Genomic DNA, 26,164 nt, shown 5'->3' with positions numbered 1-26,164 from the left:
ACGGTCAATGCTGCGAAGTGGCTACCGATATGAAACGTGCTGCCTTGTTCCGAGGAGAGCTACATGCTGCAGACATAAAATTCTGTGTCAGTGCCACTCTATCAGAAATGACGGAAATATAGGACATACAATCGGAACCAACAAGCCTTGATAACGGTTAGCAGTGCCAGTGTTTGACTTGTGACATGGGTAACGGTATAGCGAGGAGAGGATGTCGCGTGGCAGGGAGGTACAAATGGGATAAGTAAGATTGGAAGGATTGACGGCGAGTGCGAAAGTGGTACACCGTACATCGACAGCACTGGCCAAGTACTGGCGCGACGTTCAGAAAGTCCGATCCAGATCTAGAGACCGGACGCGTCTGTGGCGCACAAACGCGTATCACGTGAGGTGTGGCTGCGGCGACGCGTCAGATGTGCTCCTGCTTTCGGGCGCTTTCTCGTACGTTCCTGCTCCTTCCTAGTGCCACAATACTAACCTTGCGTAGTAACGACATGCACTATGACTGCAGCTAGAAGGATCGATGACAGAAGGTCGAGCTGCAGCGTCGCGGACGGACCTTGCGGCTCAAGGTTGGGTTCGGTCGGTCGAGCATCTTCCAGGCTTCTCCGGCCGGTCCTGGACACTCTGAGTGAGAGCAATATAAAAGGACTGAAGTAGCAGCGGCGAAGGGACAGTGAATCGTCTAAAGCCATACAAAATCGCCTACTTCTTCCTCATACCACCACTAACTTCTCGCCATGTCTCTCGCTCGCCAATTCTTCCACGAGATGCGTCCACTCTTCCGCATGCTGGAGGAGCCTTTCGGTCGTACGCCATCTGCGTTCGGAGCGTACCCTCGGTCAATGCTCGATGACCCCTTCTTCCGCACCCCTGTCATGTTGCAACCTGCGGTCGATGTCACGGAGGAGGGCAACAAGTACGTGATTGAGGCGGAACTCCCTGGCGTCAAGAAGGAGAATGTCAACGTCCGGATCGGGGACGGTGGCAGGAGCGTCACCATCGAGGGCAAAGTCGTCAGCCGACGGGGCGAGCCTCAGTCGACGGAGACGTCGTCAGCGACCACATCTGCAGAGAACGCTACGACACAGTCAGTTGAAGGTATGTTGCAGCGATCGCTCAGATTTCTGGGATGCGGTTTTGACTGACATACCTCTGTAGGTTCGACCTCCACTGCTGTGACACAAGCACCAGAGTCGTCGGCTCAGCTCTCAATAGAGCGCTCATTCACTAGCAACGCGTCCTTCACTCGCACCGTCTACCTGCCACGGGCGATAGATACTGGCAACGTATCTGCGAAGCTCACAGACGGGGTGCTGACGGTTACTGTGGCGAAGGCGGAGGACCCCGCTTCGGCGCAGGTGAACGTTGAATGAAACACCTCTGTTGGGCTTACCGGACATTGCATATATTGTCTGGACTGTACAGATTGAATTGTAAAATAGGCAATTTTACTCGGGATGTATCATGAATCTCCAACTCACGACGTACCTCGATGTGCTCTTCTGAACTATTTCCTGCGGTTTGCGCAATGCTTGTATCATTGAGTTGCTGAAGTCTCGCAAGTGTTCGACGACGACCGAGACTATGGAAGAGATATCCAACTTTTGTCCACAGGATTGTCGTCGTGCACAAGTGTGTCCCGCATCCCCGACTCCGACCGGAGGGAGAGAGGAGGGCTTTGTCCACCCTAACTTGAGACGATGCCGGCGATGCCGCTCCCTCCGTGGGAAACACGTGACTTTTAATTCCCATAAACGGTATCGCAGCAATGCTCGAGTGTCCTACGAGGCAGGTCGAGGCAGTTGGATCCTTCCGTGCATCTGGCTGTGTCTGGACGCCTGGATCTCTGACCATCAAACGACTCCTCCCAAATGCAGGAGAGTTTCTCTCATTTTTGATAGCCTGCACTTACAGACTTACTGTATGTACTGTGATACATACTGAGTCGTGGAAGCCCGAGACGCCCGGGCGGCGAAGCCGCCGCGGGCGTGAGGGCTTCCAATTGAGTCTCCATACCATTCCGATGGTACAATATTACAATACATACATAATATACTCTGGTGCCGCTGTGGCAGGCTGAGTAGCTGTGTTCCATGCAGGAGTCGGGGATCGGCGCTTGCGCCGCTACGATCGCAGCCCCCTGTTCCAACTTCCCGCCACGCTGACGCCGGGGTACCGTGACCGGTTTGCAGCAGGTGTCTATGTGAAAGACTCTTTGTTCACTCCATCTGGCTGCTGGCACGTCCGCATCACTGCATGCAGCCTGCCGCAGTCCTCTCATCATCCTCCACGTTTCCGCCATTACCGAACTAGGACGCATCAGTCTCGCCTGCGACTATGGCGCTAGGCTCAAACTCTGTCTCTATCTCTGCCCTTCGCCAGTCAAACCACGACGAACTCTCCATGGACGACGAGGAGATTGATCAACTAGATTCCGGACTGAACTCGGAAGAGGAGATGGACGAGTTGGAGGAACCTGTCGCATCGTCCAGTAGGGCGCGTCCGAAGAAAACGGGGGACCGTGCCCCAGGCCACACGCTCATACCCTCCGCACGTGTGGAGAACATATTAGAGGGCAGCGGTACGTCTTAATCTGCCTGTTCAATATGGCTAACTTACAGGCCGTTCTACCTCGGACGTGGGTTCACAGAAGCAGGAGCCCACTTGTCGAAGGAGGCTCTGTACATGCTGTCTGTCGCCACGGTACGTGCCAACGCAAATTATCCAAGCGTGGCGAACGAACTCATGTCCCACAGGAAGAATTTGTGAAACGACTTGCGCACGCCGGACAGCGTATGGCCGGAAGGGAGGCACGGCAACTCGTGTATTACCGCGATGTTGGTCGGTCTGACAGCTGCTGCTATCACTGTCTGTATTAACGTGCGTGTGCAGCGTCTGCCGCTCAAAAGCACCACGAATTCAACTTTGCTCAAGGTTGGTCTGCATCGATGTCTCTGCGTCCTTATGTGCTGAGTTATCCGCGCAGACGTGATACCCGCGCCAATGTCGCTCGCAGAAGCTCTCGGGCGAAGAGCAGCAAGAGAACAAGAACTCGCGGATACCGACCCAGCAATAGCTCCGCCAGTAGACCCCTGGGCCATCCCGCCACCATTGAGCGACCTGTCAGTTTCCGAGGCGCCTTCCGCCGCGGGTAGTACTTCCAGTACCAGGACCAAAAGCAGGACCAGACAGCCCCACGTCAATGGCAACGAGGAGGCTGATGGTTCGTCGGCCTCTGCGCCCGTCATCAGCAGGTCACGCCAGCGGGATGCGAGCGGCAGATATAGTATGGGCACCAATGGGAGACCGAGCGAAGGCAGAAGCGTGAGCGCGCGGCCATCGGTGGGCACACGGCCAGGCAGCTCGCGCATCCGAGAGCGGGCGTCCCGGACGTCGGAGGGCGGGGGATCTGTGTCGGTCGGTAGCTCCCCGCCGGCGAACGGGGCTCCATCTATCTCGAGGGGAGGCATGGGCCCGCCTGCTCCTCCGCGACCGTCGTCTTCGCTGAGCAACCGTGCGCAGTCACGGGGTGAGGATGGCCGTTCGGGGGGCTACGCGGGACCTCCGAACGGCTTCATGGACGACCACCGTCTCATGAATGGTGGTAGTAGAGGGACTGGCATCGCAGATGCACCGGGCCGGACGATATATTCCGCACAGCGGGCGACCCAGTCGAACAGATAGCCCATATACCCACCACTTCGGCGGCACGCCGAATACCACTCGTGTCTGTATCTGGCGCTACATGTTGTTACCGTACTTGTGTTGTAATGCCCATGTCGTTGTGCGCCTTCCAGAGTCCCACCTCTAAGTGCTCGTCATTGTGAGACACCTCTGTGTAGTAACCGAATGTCGTGGTGGACGCGTCGTGCTCCCCGCGGACGCGTCCGCCGTCTCCTCAGTCTGTCGCGCTCAAGTCGCGCCTCATTCACGCACGTGAGAGCGCCCATGAGCATGGGTCTCGCCGCGACTCATATTTTGCCTGCGGCGCGAAGGCTTTATTTCTATCGCACCTTCAGTTTGAATCCGCTTTCTTGGTTCGGAAAGGCAATGGCATCCGCAACCTCTCTGTCCAAGCTCCCCGTCCCATTGCGGGATCTCGTCGCGAATGCTGCTGTGGACGGCAGCAGTGACTTTGGCAAGTCGGAGAAGGAGAAGGCGGAGGTAACGGGGTGGATCGAGAAGATCGCGGAGGGCGAGGTCGCAAAGCCGCAGAACTTGAAGGTGAGCTGCTCAGATATACGCGTGCGATGCTAGACTGAATGTGCCTGCAGGATCTAGACGGCCAGCTGACGCCCCGAACGTACCTAGTCAGCAACTACTACACCGCCGCCGATGCTGCACTGTATGGTGCTCTTCACCCTGCCTTCGTGAGTATCATAAGATATCATGCATATGGTCCTCGCTGAATGAAGGTGAATACAGTCCCAGTTCCAAGCCCCACAATACTACTCGTATCCTTCCCTCACACGCTACTTCAACCACATTCAAAATCGGCCACAAGTACGAAAAGCGGCATCATCACTCGCACCCGCATTCTCTCTCGTGGCGTTTGACCTAGAGAACGCACCAAAACCCGAGCGCAAGGCCGATCCCCCGAAGCAGAAGAAGGAGAAGGCAGCCGTTCCCGCTGACGCCTCCTCCGCACCTGCGGCTAAGGGCAAGAAGGGCAAGGAGGTGGCTGCAGCAGAGGTAGCGCCTGCCGACACTGCTGCTGCGGAGGCTAAGCCGTCGAAGAAGGAGAAGAAGGAGAAAGAGAAGAAACCTGCTGAGGGCCCTGAGGGCGGCAAGAAGAAAGAGAAAGCTGCGGGTGGTGGCGGGAAGGCTGCAGCAGAAGACGCAGGAGAGCCTGTGCCGTCTATGGTTGACCTGCGTGTGGGTCATATCGTTGACAGTGAGTCTTACTCGTGCCTTGCGTGTTAGATTTCTGACTCTCCGAACCATGCAGTCAAGAAACATCCGGATGCAGATGGCCTCTATGTAGAGGTAGGTAGTGCATTGAGTACATCAGCGGGGTGATGCTGAACTACACGCCAGCAAATCGACTTCGGAGAGCCTGACGGTCCAAGGACAGTGGTGTCGGGCCTGGTGCACTACATTCCTATCGAGCAGATGCAGGACAAATACCTTGTTGGAGTCGTACGTGGATGTTCCTCTTTCTATGACCGTATTAATCACGAATATATCGCCTCACTCCAGTGCAACCTAAAGCCTGCGAACATGCGTGGCGTCAAGAGTTTCGCCATGGTGCTCTGTGTACGTCGGCATCGGTGCATGCAGGATCTCCGAGATGTTGACGGGCCATATCCCATTAGGCCACGTCGAAAGAAGGCAAGGAGGGCGGAATCGAGCTCATCCAGCCACCAGCAAACTCTAAGCCCGGCGATCGCATCTACTTTGAGGGACCCGAGTTTGAGAGTACGTGAACAACGATGACTACTGTATCCGCATGCCCTGACTTGACTGCATAGACGCGACACCTCTCTCGCAGTTGAACCCTAAGAAAAAGATCTTCGAAACCGTTCAGCCTGGTACATTCTTATGTCTTGGGTATAAATGGCTGCTGACCTTCCACCTCAACCAGGTTTCATTACGTTGGAGTCGAAGGAAGCTGCTTGGGTGAACCCTGCTACGAAGAGCGTCCACCGCATCCGGACGAAGGATGGTGTTTGCGTTGCACCTACACTAGTCGGAGCATCCTTGTCATAGATGCGAGCGAGACACGATCTACATGGGGGTGGCAATAGAGCAGAAACTCAAGCACATGATTGTACTGTAGATCTGTCCAACGCAGCAAGAAGCGAATGCGATGGCATACTCGTCTGAATCCCTTGGTCGAAGAGCCAGGCTCTCCCAGGTCGAAAATGTCGTCCCCTTGCCATTGTGCACTTGTTGGAGTGTATTTGGTTCGCGACATGTGGAGTCCCACAATGTCCGCTAATCTATACGTGGCGACGGCTTCGTGAAGTCATAAGTAGTGCGGACTGGGAGGGAGATCTCTTGTTTCAGCAACGGATAGTCAGAATACGTGCTATATGTAACATTCTGATCAACGAAAAAAAACACTACAGTAGGTGCTATGACACTGACATTGTCATTATGGAAGGGGAAATGTGTGCGCTACAATAAATAATATGTACATGATGTCCCAGCAAACGACATAGGCAAGCAAGCCTAGAAGCCGTCGCTCCAGTAGGCCCCAAAGGGATTGTCTTCATAGGGATCAATCTCGCTTTCCTCAAAGTCGTCGTACGAATCGTCCGTGAAGCGTTCCTTTTCATCATACTCTATTGTCTCATCCCAGTCCACGTAGCGCACGACCTCCTTCAGCTCGTCGACCTCTGTGCAAAAAATGTTGATAGGGCGGATGATGTGCAGCTGCTCGATCTCCACGCCATACTCGTACCGCGCCATGAAGCAGTCGAGCAGACGCCCAGCGAGCCTGTCCTCGTCCTCCAACTCTTCTTCACCATCGGATCCGCACTCGTCGCTGTGGTCTCCGAAGTAACAGTCCTCCAGAATGAGGTGACGGAGCTGGGGCAGTACGTATGCGTTCTTCTTGCTTCCGCGGTGCCGATCGATAAGCACTTCCGGGAGAGGGTCATCGTTCGCGCCATCCATGACACTGAGCTCCGTGACTTTCCGCGTGCTCTCGAGGAGCGCGAGCCACGACTCATTGGACAATGACGTCCCAGAGACGAGAGATATTGAACATCACGGATGGGGAACAGTTCACAGGCCTTGGTGATGACGACTTCAACGTCGAATCGCCCGAAGCGCACCTCCAGTTCGGGAGTGTGCTCGTTCGGCCGGCCCGCACCGTTTTTCGTCGCTTCGCATCCGAAGCCCCTTCTGAATGCCTGCAAATTCAGCGCGGTGTGGGTGAGGGTGACAACAAAGCTGAGCAGGGTCCCCAAGCTAGACGTCTTGGCAGCTATGGCAGCGAGGAGATCACCCCGCAATTGCCTTGGAAATTTGAGTCTACTTCCACGAAGATGCGCGAGAGGGTCGGGGTGGTCAAGTGATTCAGGAGGCAGATGGTGTTGGGCGTAGTGTCCGAGAGGCGCAGGGACCACAGATTAGGCAAGGAGGCTTGAGTTGACGCCATCGGGACTTGATTATAGTCGGCAGGTGCGGTCAATGCTGACTCAATCACGAGCTCTTTGAGGTGATGCATCTGCGCGATGGCAGCAAGCATAGTTTCGGGGGCGACATGTATTGCGTCGTGATGGGGTTTGTTGGAGATGGTCAAGTGTGTCAGGTGCGGCAGCGAAGTCTTGTGCCAGTGCGAATAGACGGAGTGTAGCTCCAGATGTCGGAGACGAACAGTCTCGGGTTGATGCAACAGATGGTGTATATGGTCATGCTCGCCGGGATAGTGCATGACATCCTCGCACCGGACAGTCAATGATTCGAGACAAGGGGCGGGCCCGTCCAGCAGTTGTAAGATCTTCTCTGGGAACGAACGCTTGATCGTGATAGACAACGAGTGTACGCGGGACATATGCGAGAGCACCAGCGCTAGCGCCTTCTCCTTCGGTGATACTCCTCCCGCGCGTACCAACGCCCTGGCGTGCGGGGTCCGAAAGTCTACGGTGACATACAGGGGTGCCTTCTTGGATCGCTCCAGTAGCTCCTTCGTCCACTCGTGCTGCGTCGTCACCGCCAATTTTCCCCAGAGGGCAGGGCAGCCTAGCGCCACGTTGCGCCAGTGCCTGCAGACGTGGGAGATGCAAATCCAACCATAGGGGCTGTTGGACCACGGCGGCGGCAGGCTATAACTAGAGGGGCCCGCCATACGCATGAAGACTTCGGAGAGCACCTCCGGAGGGAGTACGGATATGGGTGCGAAGGTGTTCAGGCGCGATCTGAGGTCGAAGACATGATTCAGGTAGCGAGCGATCTCGTCCTCAATTGCTTTGCGAGTTTGGGGAACCGGCAGGGCCGGACTTGTATGGTTACCACTTGCCTCCATGATAGGCCCTGGTGACCCTGCAGCAACGGTGTAGAGTGAGCAGTGGACCGCATTGTCTAAACTGTGTACAACATACAGAGATGGTGGCAGGGTCAGTACAACGACGTGATGTAAATAGTCGAGGCAAGGTCGAGGTGAGCGTCGTGGTCCAATGGTCGCGAGGTCAGACACTGTACCACGGGCCGGCGGGAGTCGATCTCAGCCACTCACGCCACTCTACCATTTGCGCATATTGTACTTAAGAGCCGCGCGCTACTTGCCACGGCAGGTACCCTAGCCTGCGCCCGGCGATGTACTACGTACTTAGTACTGTCTCATATTCAATACGATGCGTTTAGTTTCCCCGATAAATCGTTCCTATTATAAGGGGGAAGTCCGTATAACTGACATTTTACCAGCACTGGCCGCAATTTTGGCCATGGTACTCAGCACCAACCGTGCACAAGCAAATCAATAACTTGCACATTGATTGCATAGCACCTCTCAAGATGGGGAAACCCGGGTTGGATCATACATTATTGAAATGGAGCCATTGATCAGAGTCCACACGCGCTGCCCAACATCGACACCGCTCAGCGCAACCGCGCGAGCAAGGGTTTCACCGCCACCAGTGGCGACATCTACATATGCATGTCAATGTGTGAGCTAATCATAATGAGCAGCACTGAGGTGATTCAGTACTCTGCGTAGCTGCTGCAGTACGTGCAGCACGAATTCGAATTGAACGCGCGCAACGCGCCTGTGTCACGCAGACGCGCTTGTCACAGGGAATGTCACTAAAGTGGTGACGCGAGGACCCGCCAAATCCTCCTGCCACGGCCATGGTCTTGCGAGAAGCCGTCCGACATGCCCTGCAGGGAGGCCGTGCCTTCAGCACATCCGCCTCAAGAGGTGTCGTCTATGTCTCCAACATAGGCAAGCAGCCCATCCGCTATCCCCCTACCGTCAGCTTCACGCAGTCCCCGGCCGCCCTCTCCGTCCAGGGCCCGCTCGGGACGACGAGCGTCCCCCTCGACCCCTTCATGAACTCGCGTTCAACGAGGAGAACACGCTCGCGGTGTCCGTCAGGAGCCCTCGGAGAAGAAGCAGCGCTCGATGTGGGGGCTCACGCGCACGCTCATCCAGAACGCGATCATCGGCATGACGGAGGGCTTCACGACGCCCGTGTACCTCGTCGGCGTCGGGTACCGCGCGGCGCTCGAGGCGGACCGAAGGGGCAGACGGAGGGCATGAGCGGGCAGAGGCTGAACATGAAGCTCGGGTTCTCGCACGCGGTGTACGTGCCCGTTCCGGAGTACATCAAGGTGGAGGTGCCGACCCGACGAGATCATGCTGAGCTGTACGGACAAGCAGCTGTTGGGGTTGTTCGCTGCAAAAATCAGGAGGTGGAGGCCACCAGAGCCATACAAGGGCAAGGTACGCTGTCCGTCTAATGGAATTAGTGCCGACTGTAACTGAGCGAGGGCAGGGAGTTTTCGTGGGCGACGAGCGTGTCCGCATGAAAGCAATCAAGAAGAAGTAGATTGTCGTGTTGCTTCCTCCCGGGCCTCTGGTTGCTATATTATTCGTCTCGACATCAGAGTTGCACTCTGCTGGAGAGTAATGCTCATCATGCTCGTCATCCCTTGCATGCCCATGCCAAGTTTATGAGCACCGTGAGCTCGGGCGAAGGTGTGCGTCGTTTCGCTCCAAGTCCACAAAGGTCGGTGGAGAATTCAAGAAGAGATATGATTCCGTTTCCGATTACAGCGTGGTATGCTACGATGTGACCTAATGCTACAAGCTTCAGTTCATGTGATCTAAAGACTGCATGGCGATAACTAATCAGACAGTGACGGACAAGACAGGAGACAAACACAGAGATCAATACACATGGTCCGACTTCTTCAATCATGCACTTGCCCGTCATGCTTGGACGAAGTCGCCCATCTGGGGGACCCTCGTCTCAGGATGGTGCTCGTAGATCTCTTGCACAGACTTGGCGCTCTTCGCCGACAGGGCACTCGACGGCGGTTCTGTGTCAGTCGACGCAGGTGCATCTTCCGGACTCTGCATGGCGACGACGTGGCCCCATTTACTTGCGCCGGAGACGGCCCAGCATCCAGCGAAGATCCACGACTCGCGTCCTCATCCGCAGGCACCGCACTCGGTTGGCGACTCCGTCTGAACAGCGACCGTGTCCCATCCGCCGACGTCCCGCGGCTCACCGAGCTCCCAACCAACGAACCCTCCTCGCCGTTTGCGCGCGCGGCGAGGCTGCCCAGGCCGAGCTTCTCCAGTGGCTTCTTGAGCTTCTTCCGGATGCTGGAGTGCTTGGACTTTCCCTGGCTATCCCGGCTCACGCCCGTCTCCGTCGTCGACGTGCTCGTCCCCGTTACCGCGCTCGTCCCCGTCTTCGTGCTGTGCCCGCCGGCGCTCCCCAATGTGTCGGTACTCCCGAAGGAAGAGCGTGCGGACTGGAAGGACGACGAGGATGCAGAGGATGAGGACGCTGACGCCGAGGGCGAGAGGGCTGGCGGCGAAGCGGGCTTGAGCGCAGTATCCTGTTCTGCAACGACCTCCGTCGATTTCTCGTACGTAGCTGTGTTGGCTGGGAGCGAAGGCTCGGGCGCCGCGAAGCTCTGCAGACGTTCCTGTGGGTTCTGCACGACCTCAGGCGGGACTTCCGCAGGCTCCTTATCCGCGGTCTGTCCGGCCGTAGCTACAGCCTCCGCCTGCTTCTCCAGCTGGTTCGTAGCGGCCTTCGTCTGCTCATCGCTTCCAATCCCCCTCACCCCGTCGTCCTCGTCCTCGCCCTCCATGCCCAGCCCCATTCGCGTCCGCTCGCCCCGCAACCACTTCTCTCTTCGGATCTTGCGGTGCTGCATCCACGGACCGGCGTTGCTCAGCTTGCACCCGCCAGCTTCCGCGCATGTACATGTCCCACCGAGGCTCTCGGGCAGGTTCTCGGCGGCGATCTGCTCGAGGAGGACGTCCTGATAGTTTGTGCCGAGGATGTCGATCTTGGCGAGAGTCTCCTTCGCGAGCCAGGGCTTGATGAAGCTCCAGATGGTCGTGAACGACGCGGGTGCGTTGATGATCGCAAGCTGCGCCATCCTAGCACACCGTTAGCAGCTAACTGGGTGTCAGAGAATGGGGGAACACACGTCTCGGGAAAGTAGTCTTGGGAAATCTGAAACGAGTCCCGCGCGAGGTTCTTCATCTGCCAGAATTGGCTCAGGCCGAATCCTTTGAGATCGACGATGACGAACGTCCCGTCGATCTGGTGGCCCGCCGCGCGCGCGGACGCGGGGAGACCTCGCGGGTGAGCGACTCCGCGTTGACGACGATGTTGCCAGAACCTCTCGGGCGTGATGTGCTTGTAGAGTTCGGGCATGTTGATCCCGCCGAAGTGGTGGATGTTAAGTGGACGACCCTTCTTGTCCGTCTTGTGGAACCAGAGCGGCCAGCACTCGAACACCGCGGGGCGTTCGGGGTACTGCGCGGGGCGGCGCGTCAGGTGGATCGGTCTGTGTGTGGGGGATGGAGGCACGCACATCGTATGGGTCCAGTCGCGGTACAGCTCGTCATTCCGATGCCCTCCACTGTATTTCGCCAGTTCTGGCAGTTCTCCCACATCGTGGTCGCCGCCTTCACGTCAAACTGCCGCGCTCGCAGGAAGCGTCTGCACGGGGATCGCGTTAGCATGACCCAGAACGCATTGCGGATCACTTACAGCAGCGTAGCGTCGTCCGTGCCGATGTTGTCGCTGTCATGAATGAGATCCTGTTCCTCGAGGTGCTCGCGGAACTGCTTGAGGATCTCTGCCTGCTTCTCTGTGGGCGGGGCCATGGTAGGTGGGTGTGCTCTCCGGACAGAGCTGGGATGGTGGGCGGCAGTTGGAGGTGGGTCTTATGAGCCGGGCGAAGAGCCAGGGCTGGCAGAGACGGAGCGGACGCCGGAGGAGCGCGTGGATGACCATCTACACCGGCGCGCATGTCATCGCCTGCACGTCAACTCTGCCCACTCCCGAACTGACATCAGCAGACCATAACCTCGCCACACCTCTCAGAGCCAGCGGAACGCCTGAATTGTCCGATATGGTGTAACGGCTAACATTACCGCCTTTCATATGCATGTCCTCGTATCCTCTTCAGATCGCGGTAGCTCGGGGTTCGATTCCCCGTATCGGAGTCATCTGCAGGCAGCATGTTTTTGTGCATGCTCGATCATGATGACAGTTGTACCGAGAGTCTTCATGCAATACTGTATAGTCTGAACCCAAAAGTCATTGAATCATGATACTGCAACTACTTACAACTAGCTAAAACGTAGCGATGTAGTCCTGTATCCTGTCCCTCGCATCCTGCGCGATACACTCCGCAATCCACGTCAAACTCCGGATCTCCTGCTCCTTCAGCTTCAGTATGCGTAGAACACACCGTACTGGAACTGCTGTAGGAACGCGAGCTTGTTCAGGTGCACCTCGTGCGCGAAGAAGCGGTCCTCCAGCTCTGCGGCGCCGCTCGAGTCGCCCAGCCCGTCCGCGCTGTCGCCCAAGAGGTACGCCTGGCTGTCGTTCCCGTTTTGTGCCCGCCCGCGCGACCCCGGGGCGCTCTCGAAGAACGCGCGGTACTCCATGACGCCCTCGCACCCCTGCCGGACCTGCTCGAAGTCTTCTGCGCGCGCGAGCGCGTTATTGCCTGCGGGAAAGAGGCGGCCGATGGACGGGAAGAGCTTCGCGCGACGCTCCTTCGAGAGCTCGGTGCCAAAGGAGTTGATAGTGATGTTAATGCTGCGGCGGTCCGCCTCGAAGGCGAGGATACGCTGCATTACCTCCGCCGTCGGTCCGCCAATGGTGTCGCAGAAGGCGTGGAAGTCTTCGAGGTAGGCCTTGTAGAGCGTGTTACGGATAATCTCAATGTTGAGGTCGTCGAGGTCCGCGGCACTGAAGCACTCCCGGAAGTAGGGTGCTGCGGACAGTCAGCAGCCGCTGGCAGCATGACTGGTAGGAGACATACCGAGAGGAGTCTCAATGAGGGCAGTGCGGTAGAGTTCCTCCACGTTCGTGGCGACACAGAGGGCAGGGAGTGTCTCAAACACGCCTAATGGATGGCAACGTTCCAGCAGCTCTTGGGTATTGCGCTCGTGTAGCGTGCCGGTAATGAGCAAGATGACGTTGTCAATCATGTACGCATACCTGCAGCGGTTCAACGTCAGTCATAGATCCCAGTACACCGTGGCGCATCCTACGTGATGTAATCGAAGAACTTGGACAGAGGAGCGACAGCATTGCTGCGCAGGAAGTTGAACTGGTCGACGAGCACTTGCGTTGCCTTGTCGGCAATGGTTGACGTCGAGATGGGCAGCGGCTCGTTCGCGAGGAAGTTGCCATAGTCCGTAGCAGAAAGCTGTGTCCTAAGTCTATAATGCAACGATTCATCCTCCTGCAGTCCGCCAGGCTATGACACACGCACCCTCAATGGTCTCGCATTGCGTGAGGTTGCTGTACTGGTTCTGGGTGAGGAGACCGCCTTGTAACCCCTGACAATCCCCTCGAGGAACCCGTTGTTTACCTACAAAGCGACTTGCGTCAGTTGCGCACCAAGCGAGTTCTGGACAGGAGCGGACGCACATTGAAGAAGAGGGCCTCCATTGCACCGCTCCTGGTGAATGCTGCTGTGGTACGAGAGACGCCTGACCTGGCTGGCGACGGATCGGGGAGACATTCCCACGCTAGGATCGGCGCGGACTCCCAGCCTCGGCGATTGGCTCGGGCAGCACGTCGGAAAGCAGCTGAAAGCAGTCATGGGCAGCCGCGTCCATGTCCGAATCACAGATTACGCGGGCGTGCAGCCCCGTGCTCATCTGTGCCAATCTCTACTAGAATCACTATTAGTTCTCTCTGGGCTTGCTAGGTGCATAACGGCTTGAAGTTGGACCAGGACAGCTCTTCGACATGGGTAAACAAGTCACATCTGAGAAGACTACGAAGCTCTTTATACCGCACCCCCATGCAGAGAACTGCTCGATAGTGGGAGTCCTCGAGCAGCTCGAACCATATGAGCCGACGCAGGGACGTCGGATTGCTTTAGTCAGTTGTCATGTCCGCGATTGAGACGCACGACTGACAATATGCTACTAGATCCTCCATGGGTCGCTGGGGTAGATGCCTTGTGCCCGACTCCGAGACAGACATTGACTGGCATGTAGACATAAGGATTATCTCTTCCAGAAGCGTCTTGCTCTCAGGCTGCCAATGGACTCTTTCCGATTCGACTTCCGGTATGTGACATACGTCCCAATCGTCCTCATCACAATTGAACCTCTGGGATGCAGTGGCAACTTCGAAACGCCAGGCACCCTACGCCTCGGCGGGATTGAAGACGATATCCAGGATCTACACATCGTTGTCCGGTACCTGGTGCGCGAGTACGGCTACGTGATTGACACCATCATTGGGCACTCGCGCGGGAGCGTGGTGGGTATAGTCTGGCTCAGCCGATATCCCAAGGAAGAGGCGGGCAGCGTGCGCGGGGTCGTCAACGTGAGCGGGCGGTACAGGTTGCATGTGCGTGCGATTTTCCAATATGTCTGGTGTTGTTTCATACGTCCTCCCGTAGAAAATGTATGGTAAGTGTGTCTACAATCTCCGCGAAAAGCCTCGTTGGGTCGTTCGTCGTCTTAATGTGTGAGGGTCGTTCAGATCAGACAAACAAGCCCGAGATCAAGGCGCAGCTCGAGAGGCAGGGATACTACGAGGTCAAAGCCGTGGTAGCGCGTCAGCCGGTCAGCATGAAGTAACTCTTTCTGTTCACTACGAATTTGTGCGAGATTTGATCACGGCCTTCAAGAGTAACTATCCAAGACCATCACGAGTTTGCGTCGCTGGACACCTCTATTGTCTGGGACCGCTTCCCGGCTGCCATTGACGTGTTGACGATCCACGGGCTGAAGGACGCGGTTGTGCCTCCGTACGCATCTTACTGAGCGCGAGACCGTCAGTGGGCTCATTCGCCATGTGTACAACAGATACGACGCCTTCATATACGCAAAGATCCTGGGAGCGAGGTCTCCTGGGACACATAATCTGGCCATAGTAGAAGAGGCTGATCACAACTTCACCGGGGTGCGTTCTTTAGCGCACCATCTTCGTATCGAATCCGTGGAAGCTGATACCTCTGCATGTCCTCACAGCGCTCCGACGAAGTGGTCGATACTGTTCTCGAATGGCTAGATATGCTAGAGCACAAGACGCTCAAGACAGGTATATGGCACACTGGAGTCAGACATGATATCGATCAGCTGCCTCCGAAATCATCTCTCTGTAAGTCACACATCCATTCAAGGTGCTTCCTATTTGCTGAGTGCATCCTAGAGCTGAAACCTTGCGTACCCATCCGCGGGAACTACAAGCGATCGACGCTGCCTGTCGTAATCCTCATATTGATATTGTACAAGGTATTGGAAAGAATACAGCACTGTTGGGTACGGTCTCTAGCGGGCTTACTGCTCCGGCTTAACATTGCGTTTTTCTGCTTTCCTCGCATCCTCCCGCTGCCAATTCAATTCGAAGGTTCCCGATTCCTCCATCTCTGCCTTGATGTCCATCACAAACTTCTGCACCTCCTCGAGGGACATCTCGAACAGCGCCACCTCCCAGTGCGTGATGGAGAGCAAGGCAGCCTCAGCTTCATGCCCTGGCTCCCGGTCCAGCGCGACGAGCTGACCGCCATCGTGCGTTTCGTTCAATCGCTCCCGCGCCACGTCCATGACCCACTTGACCGGCAGCCCTCGCATGCCGATCCAGCCCTCAATCACTCTGCCCGAGAACACCTCCTTGGCGTTCTGCTTGATCCGAGACGCGCGAAGGAGGGCGGCGTGCTCCGCGTCTTTCCCAAAGAAGCGGAGCACATCGTCCTGCGTGATCGTCTCTCGGGGCGGCGCGTACGCGGGGTCATCTGCGCGCTCGCGTGCGTACTCGAGGAAGCTCTGGTACATCGAGCGCGGCTCGCGTCGCTTCTTCCCGCGTGCATGTGTCTGCTCGGACGGCGCCACACTGCGCGCATCGAAGAGGCGGGAGGTGGCCACCCATTCGAACACTTCACGCTGGGTGGTGAACCCGCTTCCAGCCTGGCCTGTGAGAGGCCATAGAACTCGAGGATGTGTGACAGAGATGAAGAGAGGTTAAAGAGATTGGGGGATTGGTTGGAGAGGATTTGAAAGCTGTACGTTGGATGTATCTTCAGGATTACAGATGCGGAGTTGACGAGAGGAAACACACTTCAGCCCAAGCACGCCGAGAGACACGCCTACGCCTCGTCCAATCACACCCAAGATCATACCCGTATCGCCGTAAGAGTGCAGAAATACCGTGCGCTGCCAGTCTTCCCTGTCGGCGCACACATTCACGTCCACCTGGAAGTACGTATTCTGCAGTCCATCAGAGGATAAACCCATCTGGTCCTCGCCCACGTCGAGTTTCAACGCATCTGCGAGAACTGCGAAGTTGCTCGTCCCCTGCCCTCCTGCGGCAGGCTGTGGACAGCATTGAGAGCATCCTTCACGCGATCCAACATGCGATCGCCGCGCGGGTACGCGACGACGAAGTCGAGATCACCATGATCAGCTTTCTCTGGTGTTTCAGGCGGCACGGCCACTAGTTCGTAGAGTCCCTGGATGCGAGGAAGGAGCGTGGCCTTGAGAGACTTGTAGGTCGTCGGAGACATCCGCGGGAAGGTAGCGTTAGGGACGATCTGTTTGAAAGCATTACCACCCATGTCTAAGCTCAGAGATGTGAGGCTAGAGGGCTGGTCGGTTGAGGGTGCAGGGTGGTGGTCGAGGAAAGAGAGCGGGCTCAAAGGGTCCAAACACGGTCGCGTCGGATGACGCGGGCGCTCACGCACCTCTCCTTCCGCCACCAGGTCCATCGTTCGTCTCTCGGCTCTGCAGTTTGCGTTCCTCCTGATTCCTTGGGCGCGGACGTGTGTTTTATACGGACCCTTTTAAGACGCATTATATAGCGCACATCCCACGGATTCTTTCTCTAGACATGTCCAAGTTCGCTCCCCACCGCCGCTCGGCGAACGCCCCTCGTCCTACCTCCTCTACTATCTGTCAGAAATGCCTCGGTACAGGTGTGCACCTAGTCTGCGACATTGTCGCGGTCGAGAAGTCTTGTTGATGTTTATCCGTGACTAGGACACTTCACGTATGAATGCAAAGGTTCTCGGCCGTACATCTCCCGCCCATCTCGGACGCAGCAGCTCGAGAACCCGCGCGTCCTTGCCAAGCTGAAAGCGGACGGGAAGCCGTCCGTCGAGGTTCCCGAGGAATTCAAGAACAAGTGCGCAGCTTCGTAACAGGTTGCAGTCAGCTATGTTTTCTTATGCAGCATGGCAGGAGTGGCACCGCGAACCGTATCTTGGAGGCGAAAGAAAAGGAGAGAGCCAAGGGCACTGAGGACGGCAAGAAGAAGCGAAGCCGGTAAGCAGCACCTCCCCAACCCGTCATGTTCACCAGCAAGCCGTGTTAAGCAACCTTTCGCAGGTCCTCGTCGAGCTCAGGCTCTGATTCATCCGGCAGTGACAGCGATTCGGACTCGGACTCTGATACAGACTCGAGCTCCGGTTCGGACTCTGCCTCTGCCTCCAGTCACTCAGGCTCAGACTCCGGCTCATCGTCACGCAGCCGGTCGAGGGGAAGGAGAGGTAAGAAACCTCGAGCCAGAAGCGACAGTCGGAGCCCTAGCAGGGTCAGAAGGCGATACGACTGAACGTCCTCACATTCGTTGATGTGACTGCTGGTAACCGTCGATTTGTATGTTCAATCCCGTCTCAGACAAGGGCGGTTCATAGTTTAGTGTAGTGTATTCCGGATATCACGATGCAGCGTCGAGATGATTAGTATGTACACGCCCCTGCCTCTGTCGCTGCCGAGTTCATGATCAAAGCAACGATCAGTCTGGGGCTCATGTTAGCACGAGAGCTCGATGACGGTGTATACATTAGCACGTACCCGTACAGACCCAGCACCTCTCCGAAAATGAGAATGAGCACCATGGTCACGAAGACCTTTGACTCGTACACGTACGCCCGCACGCACTGTGCATATGCTTCAGCAAAGTGAACTTAGGAGAATTAGACTGTCACACACCGAGTCGCCCACATAGCCGATCGCGTAGCCTGCTGCCAGACCCGTGAAACCACATGAAAGCCCGGCACCTAGGTGAACGAATCCAGCGAATAGAGAATAGTCGGTAGGTGTCACTTGGTGAACGTGTCAGTGACAAGTAAACAGCGGTGGCCCTCAAACTCACATCCTCCTGCAATGAGCACGGACACTACAAGCCCGTACACAGCGATAATACCAGACATGACGACAGGTATCAGAGACTGCGCCTCAAAGTCAGCGTACGTCCAGGCTAACGTATACACTGCGACGTACCTTCATGATGAGCTCAGGCTTGAACGTCCCCAATCCCGCGATACCAATGCCAGATTTTGAGGTGCCATACGCTGCCCCAACAGCTAGCGACAGGTCAATAAGTCCAGTATTATTCTCCGAGCAGCGCAGCACTTACTGCTGAATATCATCTACGGCCGCGCAGAGGACGTCATTACGTGCCTTCAATGTCGTCAACAGCCACATATACTCACCGACGAGGCGACTCCTGCAAAGCCAAAGAACGGCGCATATGGCGGACAGACCGACATGACGGCGGGAAGGAGAGATGACGGGTGAAGTGAGGGTAGATGAGAGAGCCTGCTTGTCGCTTCGGCAAGGTGTAGTGGCTGTTACAGTGGGTATCCGGAAATGGAAACTCGTGTGGCGTTCAACGTCCGTTGCGAATCAGCCGCTCTTGCTCGTTCTGTGACTCCGGGTCGCGAACTGTTGCTCTTGGACACTCAGTACTGACTCAGTCTTGACTCTTGTTGCCAGTACCGTGCCATTCGTTCCAGCACTACCTCTACGCGGCGAACTTGAGGAGGTCCAATTGGACCGTCCAACAGTGCTAGGCTCTAGCAGCGTCATTCGCCGTAACTACGGCAGGTCAACGGATCGAAGACTACATTATGAGGACATTACAGCGAGCTCCCCTAGGTAAGCAATGCGCGGTAGCATATAAATCGGAACCGGACAACAAAGGTGTGACTAACAACGTATGGCGTTGGCAGGCTGTTTAGGCATGCAAGTACCTCAACGTTGCGCTTCCCGGGCGGCCTCACGACGCCTCGTCCTCTTCGATGTTGTAGATGGCCAATTCTGTCTTGCGTGTCACTGACCCCACCTTTCCGGCGACAAATGGGCGAAAGTGCAGTTTGAACAGAAGAGGGAGACTTTCTTCTTGTTTGCAACCTCCTGGAGCTCGCGGTAAGTCACTGTCACAGGGATCTCCGTAATGTGTACACGCACTCCAGGAAGAAGGTCGCTTGCATGTTCGATAGGAGGCTATGTCGTCCGGTCGTCAATGAAGACAATCTGGTAGCACAGGGTCCAAGCCTCCTCACCGCTCCTTTGGCGACCATGACCTCCGGATAATCTCTTGGCTCGCCATGAAACATGTAGTGACCGTCCTTCGTACAATCAATGGATATGTGGACCTCCCATTCATCTCCGCGACCATCAGCCCTTGCCACAACTGAGCACGAATTAGTCTCACCTCCGAAGTCGTAAACGAACTTAATGGCGATATCCTTGTTCCTGCACTCTCCTTTGGCGGCGTTTTTCCTTGTCGTCTTGTTCCAGACATCACCCAGGGTGGTTGTATGGTCTTCCAACACCTGCGTGAACTCCTCGACTTCAAAGCCTCGGCCGCGCCCGCCGCGCACCGACCACGGGACGATTCGCATTATGGGATCCTTGTCGCGGAAGTAGCGATACGTCCACTGCATATACGCCTCATGGTCGTCGGGGTCTGGCTGCTCTGGGAGCGGCTGCGACCACTTCTTGATCTCGCCGGGACGCGTCGCGTACATCTCAATGTTACTGAGGACGTTGAACTCGTGCAGATGATCGCCGGACCATCCGAAGCTGAACATGAGGAACTTGTACAGCGTCGCAAAGGTGTAGTCAGCGGAAAGCGGACGATGCGATACACGCCCTTGAAGCGACATAGCTGGAGGCGCAATTGGATCCAATGGTCACTGGGAGGTGGGAGCGTCTGGTAAGGGTCAGGTCGACCTGGTGAAGGTGGGTCCAGGTGACTGTGCGAGGACGACGTCAACGTGTTGTGAGGACGGGCCGCTCTGCGCACCATGTTACGGTGCCGGACCACAGCGTTATCCTCTACCCGCGTGCGCTTCTGCGCCGGTTCGTCTTCGTCTTCGTTGTCATCGTCCTGCTCATCTTCGTCGCCGTCGGGGCCCACTTCGTCATGTTCCGCTTCCGGGCTGACGAGGTAGACGGCTCTTCATCCCAGTCCTCTCCTCTTCACTAAAGCGCTCCTCGTCAGTACTGTGGTCCTCGTCCTCGTTTTCTATCATCGCCGAGTACAACAGCATGAGAGCCCTGGTCATGATGTGAGTAAGAATAGGTCTCTCCCAGCCGGGTCGAACTCACGCTATACGGATAAAATCTGAAGGCATGCAAGCAGGTGGAAGTTTCTGCAGGTACGGAAGAGGGTATGTACCGTGAGCTTATATCTTCAGTCGTTGCATGGATCTCGAGCTAGCCATAAGCGAGGGGCTCCGAAAGTACTATGATTCATACAGCGCCAATGTTTCAGGCGCGTCGTCCGCGACGTCGCCGACAGTCGCGATGCGCGACAGTCAGGTGATCGTACTCGCATGGCACATCATCGCCTGGTAATATTGTCTGGAACTCTGGACTAGTATACATAGTGCATGCCGCGCGAGGACAGCATGCGTCAAGACATCGTGGGTTATCATGAGAAGTCGTAGTATACAAGAAAATCCCTGGACAGTCTCAGCCTGAGGATATATGATTATGAGAGTAACTCGCTCTAACACAGGAATGATCCGCAGACTCGAGTAGAGCCCGAACGACGACAAAGCGCACAGTACGCCGTGATGCTAGACACATGATCATAACCTCGCAAGAGGCTTGCGCTGTTCGCTCTCGTGACGGTCTTGCAGCACACGGCGGAGCACCTTCCCCGTGGGCGACTTCGGTATCTTGGCATCCACACTATCGTCAGCGCAGCTCTCTTCAAGTCGACAACACATCCCACCTCATCCACAGTATCAATCCCTGCTCTCAACCACTTGTACTTGCTCAGGTTCTTCTTCGTCCACTCCTCCAGCTTCTGGACGACCTCGCGGGACCCTATTCTGCGGCCGCTGTCGCTGAGGACTACCCATGCACGCGGGACCTTCTCGTCTGACGTCCGTCCACCAGACACGCCTGCGACACATGCGTCCTGGATGAGGCCCTCCGGGTGTGCCATGAGGAGCGCTTCGATCTCTGTAGGCGCGACCTGCGAACCCGAGACCTTGAGGGTGTCCTGAGAAGGGAGGTGAGACAGCAAGTAGATGCAGAGAAGCGTGGTCGCACCTTGGCTCGTTCAACAAAACTAAGTAGCAGCAAGATAGTTAGTTCTTGGCTGTAGACGACCAGTCGGAGTAGACACGCACTAAGTCTGCCGAGTTCGTCCACCTTGAACTGGTCGCCGGTCTTCAACCAGCCATCCGAGAACGTCTCTCGCGTCGCTTTGTCGTTGCCCCAGTAGCCAGGGACGACGTTCCCTCCTTTCACCACAGCTCGCCCGCCTCGTTCACGCCGCCTCAATCCATCTTCCTTCACGATCTTGCCTTCCATGCTGGGCAGCAGGAGCCTGCAGAGCCCAGCACCGCGGGTATTCGACCGTCGAACATGGTAGGTGATGGTTGGCGAGTCGCACTGATCGTCTAGGATGGTTGAGCTCCAAGTTAACCTCGAGTGCTGCTGGCCTCGACTCACCACCTCTGACATCCCAAACCCTGTTCACGTCGGGCATCAGCCAGGTTACACTCGGGCAGCTCAAAGGGCAGACGACTACCTTCAGCATACACGAATCGGGCCCCGCTCTTATCGCCTTCCTAAAGAACTCCGCGAGCTTAGGAGGCAGATGTGCGGCGCCGGAGACGATCGACATGACGTAGCGAAATCCTCCGGCGCAGCAACTTGTGGTACGCGAGCTGGTGCAGCGCGGAGGGATCATATATAGGATTTCACGCGGTATCTGAGGTGTGTGTCAGGATGCAGGGGTAAGTGACGACGTTGGATGGACGCACTTCGGGATGAGTCTGAGGACGAGGTTCGCGTCCCACTTTGGGATGACAACGAATGTCACAGGAGCCCAGAGCCCACGCAGGCAGATCATATGCAGGCCGTAAGTGTGATAGTACGGCAGAAATGCGAGCCCCACTGGGGGAACTGGCTACGATATATAAGGCTTACGGGTGAGATGCGGATTGCTCGTGCACTTACTGGCGTAGGCAGACCAACCGCCTTGAGACAGATGTCGTTCTGCATATACGAAACAGCGATGTTCCCGTGCGTAACCATGACGGCTTCAGGATGCTATGAATATTAATCTGGGAGCGCAAGGACAGTCGATGCACATGCCTTTTGGCAGCCCCGTTGTGCCGCTGGAGAACACAAGGTAGGCCAGTGTGTCTTTGGTAGCTGGCCTCACGGGTACCGCAGGCGTCCGTCGTTCGCGGGTCTCGTCAATGAAATCCGCCAAACTCTTCTTCCCCTTGATGTGTCCGCTGAGTACATATATTCGCTCTTCCGGCAGGCCAACCTCCCGGGCTGCTTGAAGCGCGACAGGAAATAGGTCGGGTCCGACGAAAAGGCATGTCGCCTTGGACGTGCGTATGGCGTAGGCTAGCTCATAGGCGGTTGCATAGGCAGACAGGAGTGCAAGCGGAGTCGCGAGCACGAGAAGCGAATGAACGAGGACTATATAGTCCTGGTGTCGTGTTCATGTTTAGTACCCATTGTCTCTCACTTCTCCTGAGCCATAGCCGGAGACTCACCAGTGAGTTATGACCTAGGATGCCAACGATTTTCGCTCCCCACCGATCCCGGGACCTCTGGGATGAGGTTGGCATAATGCCGTAGCAGCAGTCCGCACCCTCTCGACGAACTCGGAACGCGTCCGCTTCTCCCCCGTCAGGCCGTCGATATGGAGGACGTAGTCCTTCTCCGGGATCCGCCCCGAGTTGAATATGAAGTCGTGCACGTTCTGGTCAGGCAGGGGCGGCACCTCGGGGAACGGCGACTTGAAGACCATCCTGAATCCTAGCTGTCACCGAAGGCTGCGGCTGGACACAGTCGAGTCGGAAGAGCAGCCTGAGCAACACTGGACACGGCTATTCTGGGTCATATATAATAGGTCGACTTGGCCATGGGTGCATGCAGTGATTCCTCCCCGTGCGGCGCTGCACCGGGCAAATTTGCCGGTTCTGTGCGCACATGCCGGGATGAGAAGAACGCGCAAGTGCACAACCTGGTGAAGCACGGCTGCCAGATAGCACGAGAGTTGCCGAGTGGCCTTGTGACACGGTTCGCAGAGCAGTTGACCAGTGGTGAGCGGCTGTCGCGCCGGCAAGTATGGCAGTACTGTATATGGGCTGACTAGAATCCAGGCGTTGAACGAAATACAGCAGTCTGCACTTGATTCTGCAGACAACGTTCGACATCGCGATTCGCTGTCACCTATGACACCGCGACCAAGCCGAGCGGGGACGGCGGACGCTCGGAGTGCCTGTGCGGTCTCAGGCACAGCGAGGTCGGCGATCTAAGTATATGACTCCACGATGAACACTATTACATACAACGGCGGCGACATCCCCAGATGACACAAGCTTGCAGGAAAAATAACGATCTATAGCCACGCTAGCTATGCAGTGTGCGCATTAGAGAGCGACATTGGTAACGCACAAAAATCAAACACTAGATAAATACAGCCTAAATCGTACACATACGGACATGGACGACGATGAAGCAAGTATAGATGAAGCCACCGACCACCGACTATCAAAACACACAGCACAACAGCCCAAGAAGCACTCGGTCACCTACCAATACACACCTCTACTTCTCCCTCGGGTATTGCTCGTGAATCTCGGTGCTGATCGCGATCCTGACCGCGTCGTCCGTGTGGACGTCATCGGCGACGGGGGGCTCGATGGTGTAGATGCCGCCCTTCTCGCCCTCGTTCACGCTGCTCTTGCCGTCCTCGCCCGTCCAGTCGGTGTTCTTGGCCTCCGTGCCGAGCGGGACGGTGTACGTCGCGGGCTGCACCTGCTGGACGGACAGCACCGGGTTCGTGCCCTGACCGGTGGGCCCGCGCGAGCGCACGGTGCCATTCGAGCGCGCGGCGACTGCTTCGACCCCGCGTAGCGACCGCCATTTGTGAGCGGCCCACGGACCGCAAGGATGATGCGCATGGTCATGGATGCCGTGAGGACGGCAGCCATGCTGAAATAGACCGTGGTCAATCAAACGTTGGTAGGACAGTTGGACGTGATAATCTACCTGCTGACGATGGTGCGGATGGGGTCCTCGGGGCCCGTTGGCTTGATGATGAACCAGAACAGCATGTTGACCATGTTGACCAGCCAAACAGACTGATGCACCACATTCGTCAGCATCTGTTGTGTAGAACCAATCACCGAGACCGCTCACCATGTACAGGTTGAGACCATCACGGAGCATGAGCTTCCAAAGGTTGTTGGATTTTGCCTTGTATGACCTGTATGACCGCATGACAGCCAAAACCAGCTGGGCGGCATCATGATCAGTGTGATACATCTCCGGATTCATCATCGCCGGGCTCACCGAAGCGGTGTAGAGGAGCGTCGCAGACAGCCAGTAGATGCCAACCCATATGTGCTTCGGCTCAGCAATGCAGCCTTGGCCCTCCCGGAGCGGTGTCACTGCATAGCCCGCTGTGAGCACATAGTGAGACGGGGGCGACGTGCGTACCCCGGTAGAAGCCGCAGCAAATGGCCGTTACGACGATCTGAACGGCGTAGAGACCGCCCATGCCATAGAGTATGGACCTGTCTTTGTCGTAGATAGCGTGGACACGGTAAACATGGACGAAGGAGGTGATTGCAAGAAGAATGGCGGTGCAGATCGGCTCAAAGAGGTAGAACTTGGAACAGCGCTGCAGCAGGGTCAATTCCGACTACCCATGCGATCGAAGGATGTCTGCTTACATCGAGAGACCAGTTGGTGTCGAAGAAAGCAATACCTGGAACCCAAGATAAGCCCAGTCATGCGGCCGGCGACCGGAGGACGTACCGACGATGGTGAACTCAATCGGCACGTAGACCCGCAGGAAGTAGTAGATGAGCTTGAGGAGCGGCCAGCCGCGACTCTTCATGAGTCGCCATGTCCGGGGCGTAAGGACAAGGACGTCCCATGCCGCGACGGTAAGCGTGCAGACGAAGAAGTACTTCTGCGCGCTCAGGTGGGGCGGGAGGTCGAGGGACGCAGGAAGGGTGACGGTGCCGTTGTCGCTACCCGTCGAGTTGGTCGAGTTGTCGGACATCGTGGCGGCCGGGGACGGTGGACGTCGTCAAGATGGAAAGGAGGGAAGCCCGTAGGAGGGGAAAGCGATGGCGGGGTATATACAAGGCTAGCCAGTATCTGGGCGGCTACAGTCCGACCAGGCGGTGCTTCATACAGCCGCCGACCACACATCATATCAGCGAGCTGATGCAGTCTTTTCTAGTTCCTTGTATCGCTGCTCTCGGGATCTCCTACTCCAGAGGCCCTCCTGTCGCTGTTGCCCGCGTCGCAGCCCTGCAACGAGATGATGTGCACGCAGACGTCTCGGTTGCCTGCGCAGCCCCGGCGCCCATCTCAGTCGGGCAAGCCCGTACTATCGCGTGCACCGGTGTGGACAAAGTTTCCGCCTCGAACCTTGTGCGATCTATCTGCCAGTGGCCTGATGCCGAACACTGCTCAGCTCGGATGCAGCCAAACTGCGATGCTACTTGGATATTTGGGCCACATTCCCACCAGGACCACCCCTCAACTTTGCGTATGCGGCAGTGCCTGAGGATAAGTTGGTACTACAACGATCGACGGGAGGAATAGTACACCCGCTCCTGGACCTCAATATCCAATATTCAAATCTAGTCACAGGAGTCGCCAGGTACGCCTGCCTGTCAGTCCACCTTCCCTCGTCTTTTAGATGTGTTGAGAGTCTGCGACATTGCTGAAACCGTTCAGCGGTGGACAGTC

At 56.5% G+C, this 26,164-nt stretch overlaps 15 protein-coding genes and 1 non-coding gene across 16 annotated transcripts; 7 read left to right on the top strand and 9 right to left on the bottom strand.

Annotated features, from left to right (window-relative positions):
* Positions 1–740: 740 nt before the first annotated feature.
* B0H18DRAFT_1081940 (HSP20-like chaperone) lies at positions 741–1,376 on the top strand (the record flags this gene model as incomplete). The annotated part of the gene is made up of 2 exons (XM_048031462.1): positions 741–1,101; positions 1,162–1,376. The coding sequence occupies 2 exons, from the start codon at positions 741–743 to the stop codon at positions 1,374–1,376; spliced, it is 576 nt and encodes a 191-aa protein (XP_047899649.1).
* Positions 1,377–2,106: 730 nt separating this feature from the next.
* Positions 2,107–3,903, top strand: B0H18DRAFT_973171 (uncharacterized protein). The gene is made up of 5 exons (XM_048043914.1): positions 2,107–2,584; positions 2,654–2,706; positions 2,760–2,844; positions 2,896–2,937; positions 2,990–3,903. The coding sequence occupies exons 1-5, from the start codon at positions 2,341–2,343 to the stop codon at positions 3,685–3,687; spliced, it is 1,122 nt and encodes a 373-aa protein (XP_047899648.1). The 5' UTR covers positions 2,107–2,340; the 3' UTR covers positions 3,688–3,903.
* Positions 3,904–4,053: 150 nt separating this feature from the next.
* On the top strand, positions 4,054–5,712 carry B0H18DRAFT_1081939 (nucleic acid-binding protein; the record flags this gene model as incomplete). Its single annotated transcript, XM_048031461.1, has 9 exons — positions 4,054–4,227; positions 4,278–4,373; positions 4,429–4,897; positions 4,952–4,989; positions 5,041–5,142; positions 5,203–5,259; positions 5,319–5,421; positions 5,475–5,534; positions 5,588–5,712. 9 exons carry the CDS (start codon positions 4,054–4,056, stop codon positions 5,710–5,712), a joined length of 1,224 nt encoding a protein of 407 aa, XP_047899647.1.
* A 299-nt stretch (positions 5,713–6,011) lies between these two features.
* On the bottom strand, positions 6,012–7,011 carry B0H18DRAFT_973167 (uncharacterized protein; the record flags this gene model as incomplete). Its single annotated transcript, XM_048043913.1, has 2 exons — positions 6,190–7,011; positions 6,012–6,062 (listed from the first exon to the last, which is right to left on the bottom strand). A coding segment is annotated over exon 1 (435 nt), but the record flags the coding sequence as incomplete, so codon positions are not given.
* Positions 6,781–8,323, bottom strand: B0H18DRAFT_319055 (uncharacterized protein). Its single transcript, XM_048037548.1, has 2 exons — positions 8,055–8,323; positions 6,781–7,995 (listed from the first exon to the last, which is right to left on the bottom strand). The coding sequence occupies exon 2, from the start codon at positions 7,976–7,978 to the stop codon at positions 6,938–6,940; it is 1,041 nt and encodes a 346-aa protein (XP_047899645.1). The 5' UTR covers positions 7,979–7,995; positions 8,055–8,323; the 3' UTR covers positions 6,781–6,937.
* A 476-nt stretch (positions 8,324–8,799) lies between these two features.
* B0H18DRAFT_1113695 (uncharacterized protein) lies at positions 8,800–9,500 on the top strand (the record flags this gene model as incomplete). The annotated part of the gene is made up of 5 exons (XM_048032994.1): positions 8,800–8,982; positions 9,047–9,151; positions 9,199–9,288; positions 9,332–9,394; positions 9,447–9,500. The coding sequence occupies 5 exons, from the start codon at positions 8,800–8,802 to the stop codon at positions 9,498–9,500; spliced, it is 495 nt and encodes a 164-aa protein (XP_047899644.1).
* Positions 9,501–9,883: 383 nt separating this feature from the next.
* B0H18DRAFT_1164287 (CRAL-TRIO domain-containing protein) lies at positions 9,884–12,159 on the bottom strand (the record flags this gene model as incomplete). Its single annotated transcript, XM_048035829.1, has 5 exons — positions 11,694–12,159; positions 11,564–11,642; positions 11,125–11,456; positions 10,057–11,074; positions 9,884–10,027 (listed from the first exon to the last, which is right to left on the bottom strand). The coding sequence occupies exons 1-5, from the start codon at positions 11,807–11,809 to the stop codon at positions 9,884–9,886; spliced, it is 1,689 nt and encodes a 562-aa protein (XP_047899643.1). The 5' UTR covers positions 11,810–12,159.
* On the bottom strand, positions 11,938–13,637 carry B0H18DRAFT_973160 (ATPase V0 complex subunit D). The gene is made up of 6 exons (XM_048043912.1): positions 13,593–13,637; positions 13,489–13,533; positions 13,431–13,468; positions 13,211–13,381; positions 12,979–13,157; positions 11,938–12,930 (listed from the first exon to the last, which is right to left on the bottom strand). The coding sequence occupies exons 1-6, from the start codon at positions 13,611–13,613 to the stop codon at positions 12,380–12,382; spliced, it is 1,005 nt and encodes a 334-aa protein (XP_047899642.1). The 5' UTR covers positions 13,614–13,637; the 3' UTR covers positions 11,938–12,379.
* Positions 12,052–12,151, top strand: B0H18DRAFT_t26. Its single transcript has one exon. It is a non-coding gene; the product is annotated as a tRNA-Glu (tRNA).
* Positions 13,638–13,750: 113 nt separating the features above from the next.
* B0H18DRAFT_318936 (ectomycorrhiza-regulated esterase) lies at positions 13,751–15,575 on the top strand. The gene is made up of 11 exons (XM_048037547.1): positions 13,751–14,051; positions 14,103–14,122; positions 14,171–14,242; positions 14,297–14,528; positions 14,581–14,590; positions 14,664–14,757; positions 14,812–14,931; positions 14,990–15,086; positions 15,155–15,284; positions 15,336–15,440; positions 15,534–15,575. Coding segments are annotated over exons 1-10 (912 nt in total). The 5' UTR covers positions 13,751–13,916; the 3' UTR covers positions 15,338–15,440; positions 15,534–15,575.
* Positions 15,464–16,887, bottom strand: B0H18DRAFT_950623 (uncharacterized protein; the record flags this gene model as incomplete). Its single annotated transcript, XM_048041963.1, has 4 exons — positions 15,464–16,095; positions 16,303–16,518; positions 16,578–16,767; positions 16,864–16,887. The coding sequence occupies 4 exons, from the start codon at positions 16,885–16,887 to the stop codon at positions 15,464–15,466; spliced, it is 1,062 nt and encodes a 353-aa protein (XP_047899640.1).
* A 122-nt stretch (positions 16,888–17,009) lies between these two features.
* Positions 17,010–17,447, top strand: B0H18DRAFT_868374 (zinc knuckle-domain-containing protein; the record flags this gene model as incomplete). Its single annotated transcript, XM_048039939.1, has 3 exons — positions 17,010–17,094; positions 17,159–17,303; positions 17,360–17,447. 3 exons carry the CDS (start codon positions 17,010–17,012, stop codon positions 17,445–17,447), a joined length of 318 nt encoding a protein of 105 aa, XP_047899639.1.
* Positions 17,448–17,642: 195 nt separating this feature from the next.
* B0H18DRAFT_973140 (uncharacterized protein) lies at positions 17,643–18,787 on the bottom strand. The gene is made up of 7 exons (XM_048043911.1): positions 18,616–18,787; positions 18,540–18,552; positions 18,404–18,486; positions 18,276–18,351; positions 18,113–18,225; positions 17,975–18,060; positions 17,643–17,920 (listed from the first exon to the last, which is right to left on the bottom strand). Exons 1-7 carry the CDS (start codon positions 18,670–18,672, stop codon positions 17,860–17,862), a joined length of 489 nt encoding a protein of 162 aa, XP_047899638.1. The 5' UTR covers positions 18,673–18,787; the 3' UTR covers positions 17,643–17,859.
* A 398-nt stretch (positions 18,788–19,185) lies between these two features.
* B0H18DRAFT_973138 (uncharacterized protein) lies at positions 19,186–19,837 on the bottom strand (the record flags this gene model as incomplete). The annotated part of the gene is made up of 4 exons (XM_048043910.1): positions 19,620–19,837; positions 19,468–19,571; positions 19,369–19,408; positions 19,186–19,318 (listed from the first exon to the last, which is right to left on the bottom strand). Coding segments are annotated over exons 1-4 (467 nt in total), but the record flags the coding sequence as incomplete, so codon positions are not given.
* Positions 19,838–21,003: 1,166 nt separating this feature from the next.
* Positions 21,004–23,198, bottom strand: B0H18DRAFT_1081932 (uncharacterized protein; the record flags this gene model as incomplete). Its single annotated transcript, XM_048031460.1, has 11 exons — positions 21,004–21,093; positions 21,150–21,422; positions 21,473–21,477; positions 21,553–21,752; positions 21,819–21,897; positions 21,968–22,080; positions 22,192–22,337; positions 22,388–22,470; positions 22,526–22,874; positions 22,942–22,955; positions 22,985–23,198. 11 exons carry the CDS (start codon positions 23,196–23,198, stop codon positions 21,004–21,006), a joined length of 1,566 nt encoding a protein of 521 aa, XP_047899636.1.
* A 792-nt stretch (positions 23,199–23,990) lies between these two features.
* On the bottom strand, positions 23,991–25,621 carry B0H18DRAFT_318790 (uncharacterized protein). The gene is made up of 7 exons (XM_048037546.1): positions 25,217–25,621; positions 25,132–25,166; positions 24,896–25,079; positions 24,749–24,846; positions 24,596–24,691; positions 24,446–24,537; positions 23,991–24,388 (listed from the first exon to the last, which is right to left on the bottom strand). The coding sequence occupies exons 1-7, from the start codon at positions 25,464–25,466 to the stop codon at positions 24,127–24,129; spliced, it is 1,017 nt and encodes a 338-aa protein (XP_047899635.1). The 5' UTR covers positions 25,467–25,621; the 3' UTR covers positions 23,991–24,126.
* Between the last annotated feature and the right edge of the window lie 543 nt (positions 25,622–26,164).

The sequence above is a fragment of the Fomitopsis serialis genome (genome assembly GCF_022376445.1).
Source record: "Fomitopsis serialis strain Sig1Antser10 chromosome Unknown B0H18scaffold_3, whole genome shotgun sequence".
Taxonomy (NCBI): Eukaryota; Fungi; Basidiomycota; class Agaricomycetes; order Polyporales; family Fomitopsidaceae; genus Fomitopsis; species Fomitopsis serialis.
The sequence above is the reverse complement of the archived record's forward strand: the minus strand, read 5'-3'. Positions and strand labels throughout refer to the sequence as shown.

What these genes read in the sequence shown, in the direction of transcription:
- B0H18DRAFT_973171 (XM_048043914.1), top strand. Translation starts at nt 2,341, where the DNA reads ATGGCGCTAGGCTCAAACTCTGTCTCTATCTCTGCCCTTCGCCAGTCA. An exon ending in ACATGCTGTCTGTCGCCACG is followed by an intron (nt 2,707 to 2,759) that starts GTACGTGCCAAC and finishes CATGTCCCACAG; the next exon opens with GAAGAATTTGTGAAACGACT. An exon ending in CGAATTCAACTTTGCTCAAG is followed by an intron (nt 2,938 to 2,989) that starts GTTGGTCTGCAT and finishes TTATCCGCGCAG; the next exon opens with ACGTGATACCCGCGCCAATG.
- B0H18DRAFT_319055 (XM_048037548.1), bottom strand. Translation starts at nt 7,978, where the DNA reads ATGGAGGCAAGTGGTAACCATACAAGTCCGGCCCTGCCGGTTCCCCAA.
- B0H18DRAFT_973160 (XM_048043912.1), bottom strand. Translation starts at nt 13,613, where the DNA reads ATGGAGGCCCTCTTCTTCAAT. An exon ending in TGCGAGACCATTGAGGGTGC is followed by an intron (nt 13,382 to 13,430) that starts GTGTGTCATAGC and finishes GTTGCATTATAG; the next exon opens with ACTTAGGACACAGCTTTCTG. An exon ending in CCTCATTGAGACTCCTCTCG is followed by an intron (nt 12,931 to 12,978) that starts GTATGTCTCCTA and finishes GACTGTCCGCAG; the next exon opens with CACCCTACTTCCGGGAGTGC.
- B0H18DRAFT_318936 (XM_048037547.1), top strand. Translation starts at nt 13,917, where the DNA reads ATGGGTAAACAAGTCACATCTGAGAAGACTACGAAGCTCTTTATACCG. An exon ending in TCTTTCCGATTCGACTTCCG is followed by an intron (nt 14,243 to 14,296) that starts GTATGTGACATA and finishes TCTGGGATGCAG; the next exon opens with TGGCAACTTCGAAACGCCAG. An exon ending in CGTCAGCCGGTCAGCATGAA is followed by an intron (nt 14,758 to 14,811) that starts GTAACTCTTTCT and finishes ACGGCCTTCAAG; the next exon opens with AGTAACTATCCAAGACCATC.
- B0H18DRAFT_973140 (XM_048043911.1), bottom strand. Translation starts at nt 18,672, where the DNA reads ATGTCGGTCTGTCCGCCATATGCGCCGTTCTTTGGCTTTGCAGGAGTC. An exon ending in AGCCTGAGCTCATCATGAAG is followed by an intron (nt 18,352 to 18,403) that starts GTACGTCGCAGT and finishes TTTGAGGCGCAG; the next exon opens with TCTCTGATACCTGTCGTCAT. An exon ending in TCGGCTATGTGGGCGACTCG is followed by an intron (nt 18,061 to 18,112) that starts GTGTGTGACAGT and finishes GCATATGCACAG; the next exon opens with TGCGTGCGGGCGTACGTGTA.
- B0H18DRAFT_318790 (XM_048037546.1), bottom strand. Translation starts at nt 25,466, where the DNA reads ATGTCCGACAACTCGACCAACTCGACGGGTAGCGACAACGGCACCGTC. An exon ending in GATTGAGTTCACCATCGTCG is followed by an intron (nt 25,167 to 25,216) that starts GTACGTCCTCCG and finishes CTTGGGTTCCAG; the next exon opens with GTATTGCTTTCTTCGACACC. An exon ending in TTGCTGCGGCTTCTACCGGG is followed by an intron (nt 24,847 to 24,895) that starts GTACGCACGTCG and finishes CGGGCTATGCAG; the next exon opens with TGACACCGCTCCGGGAGGGC.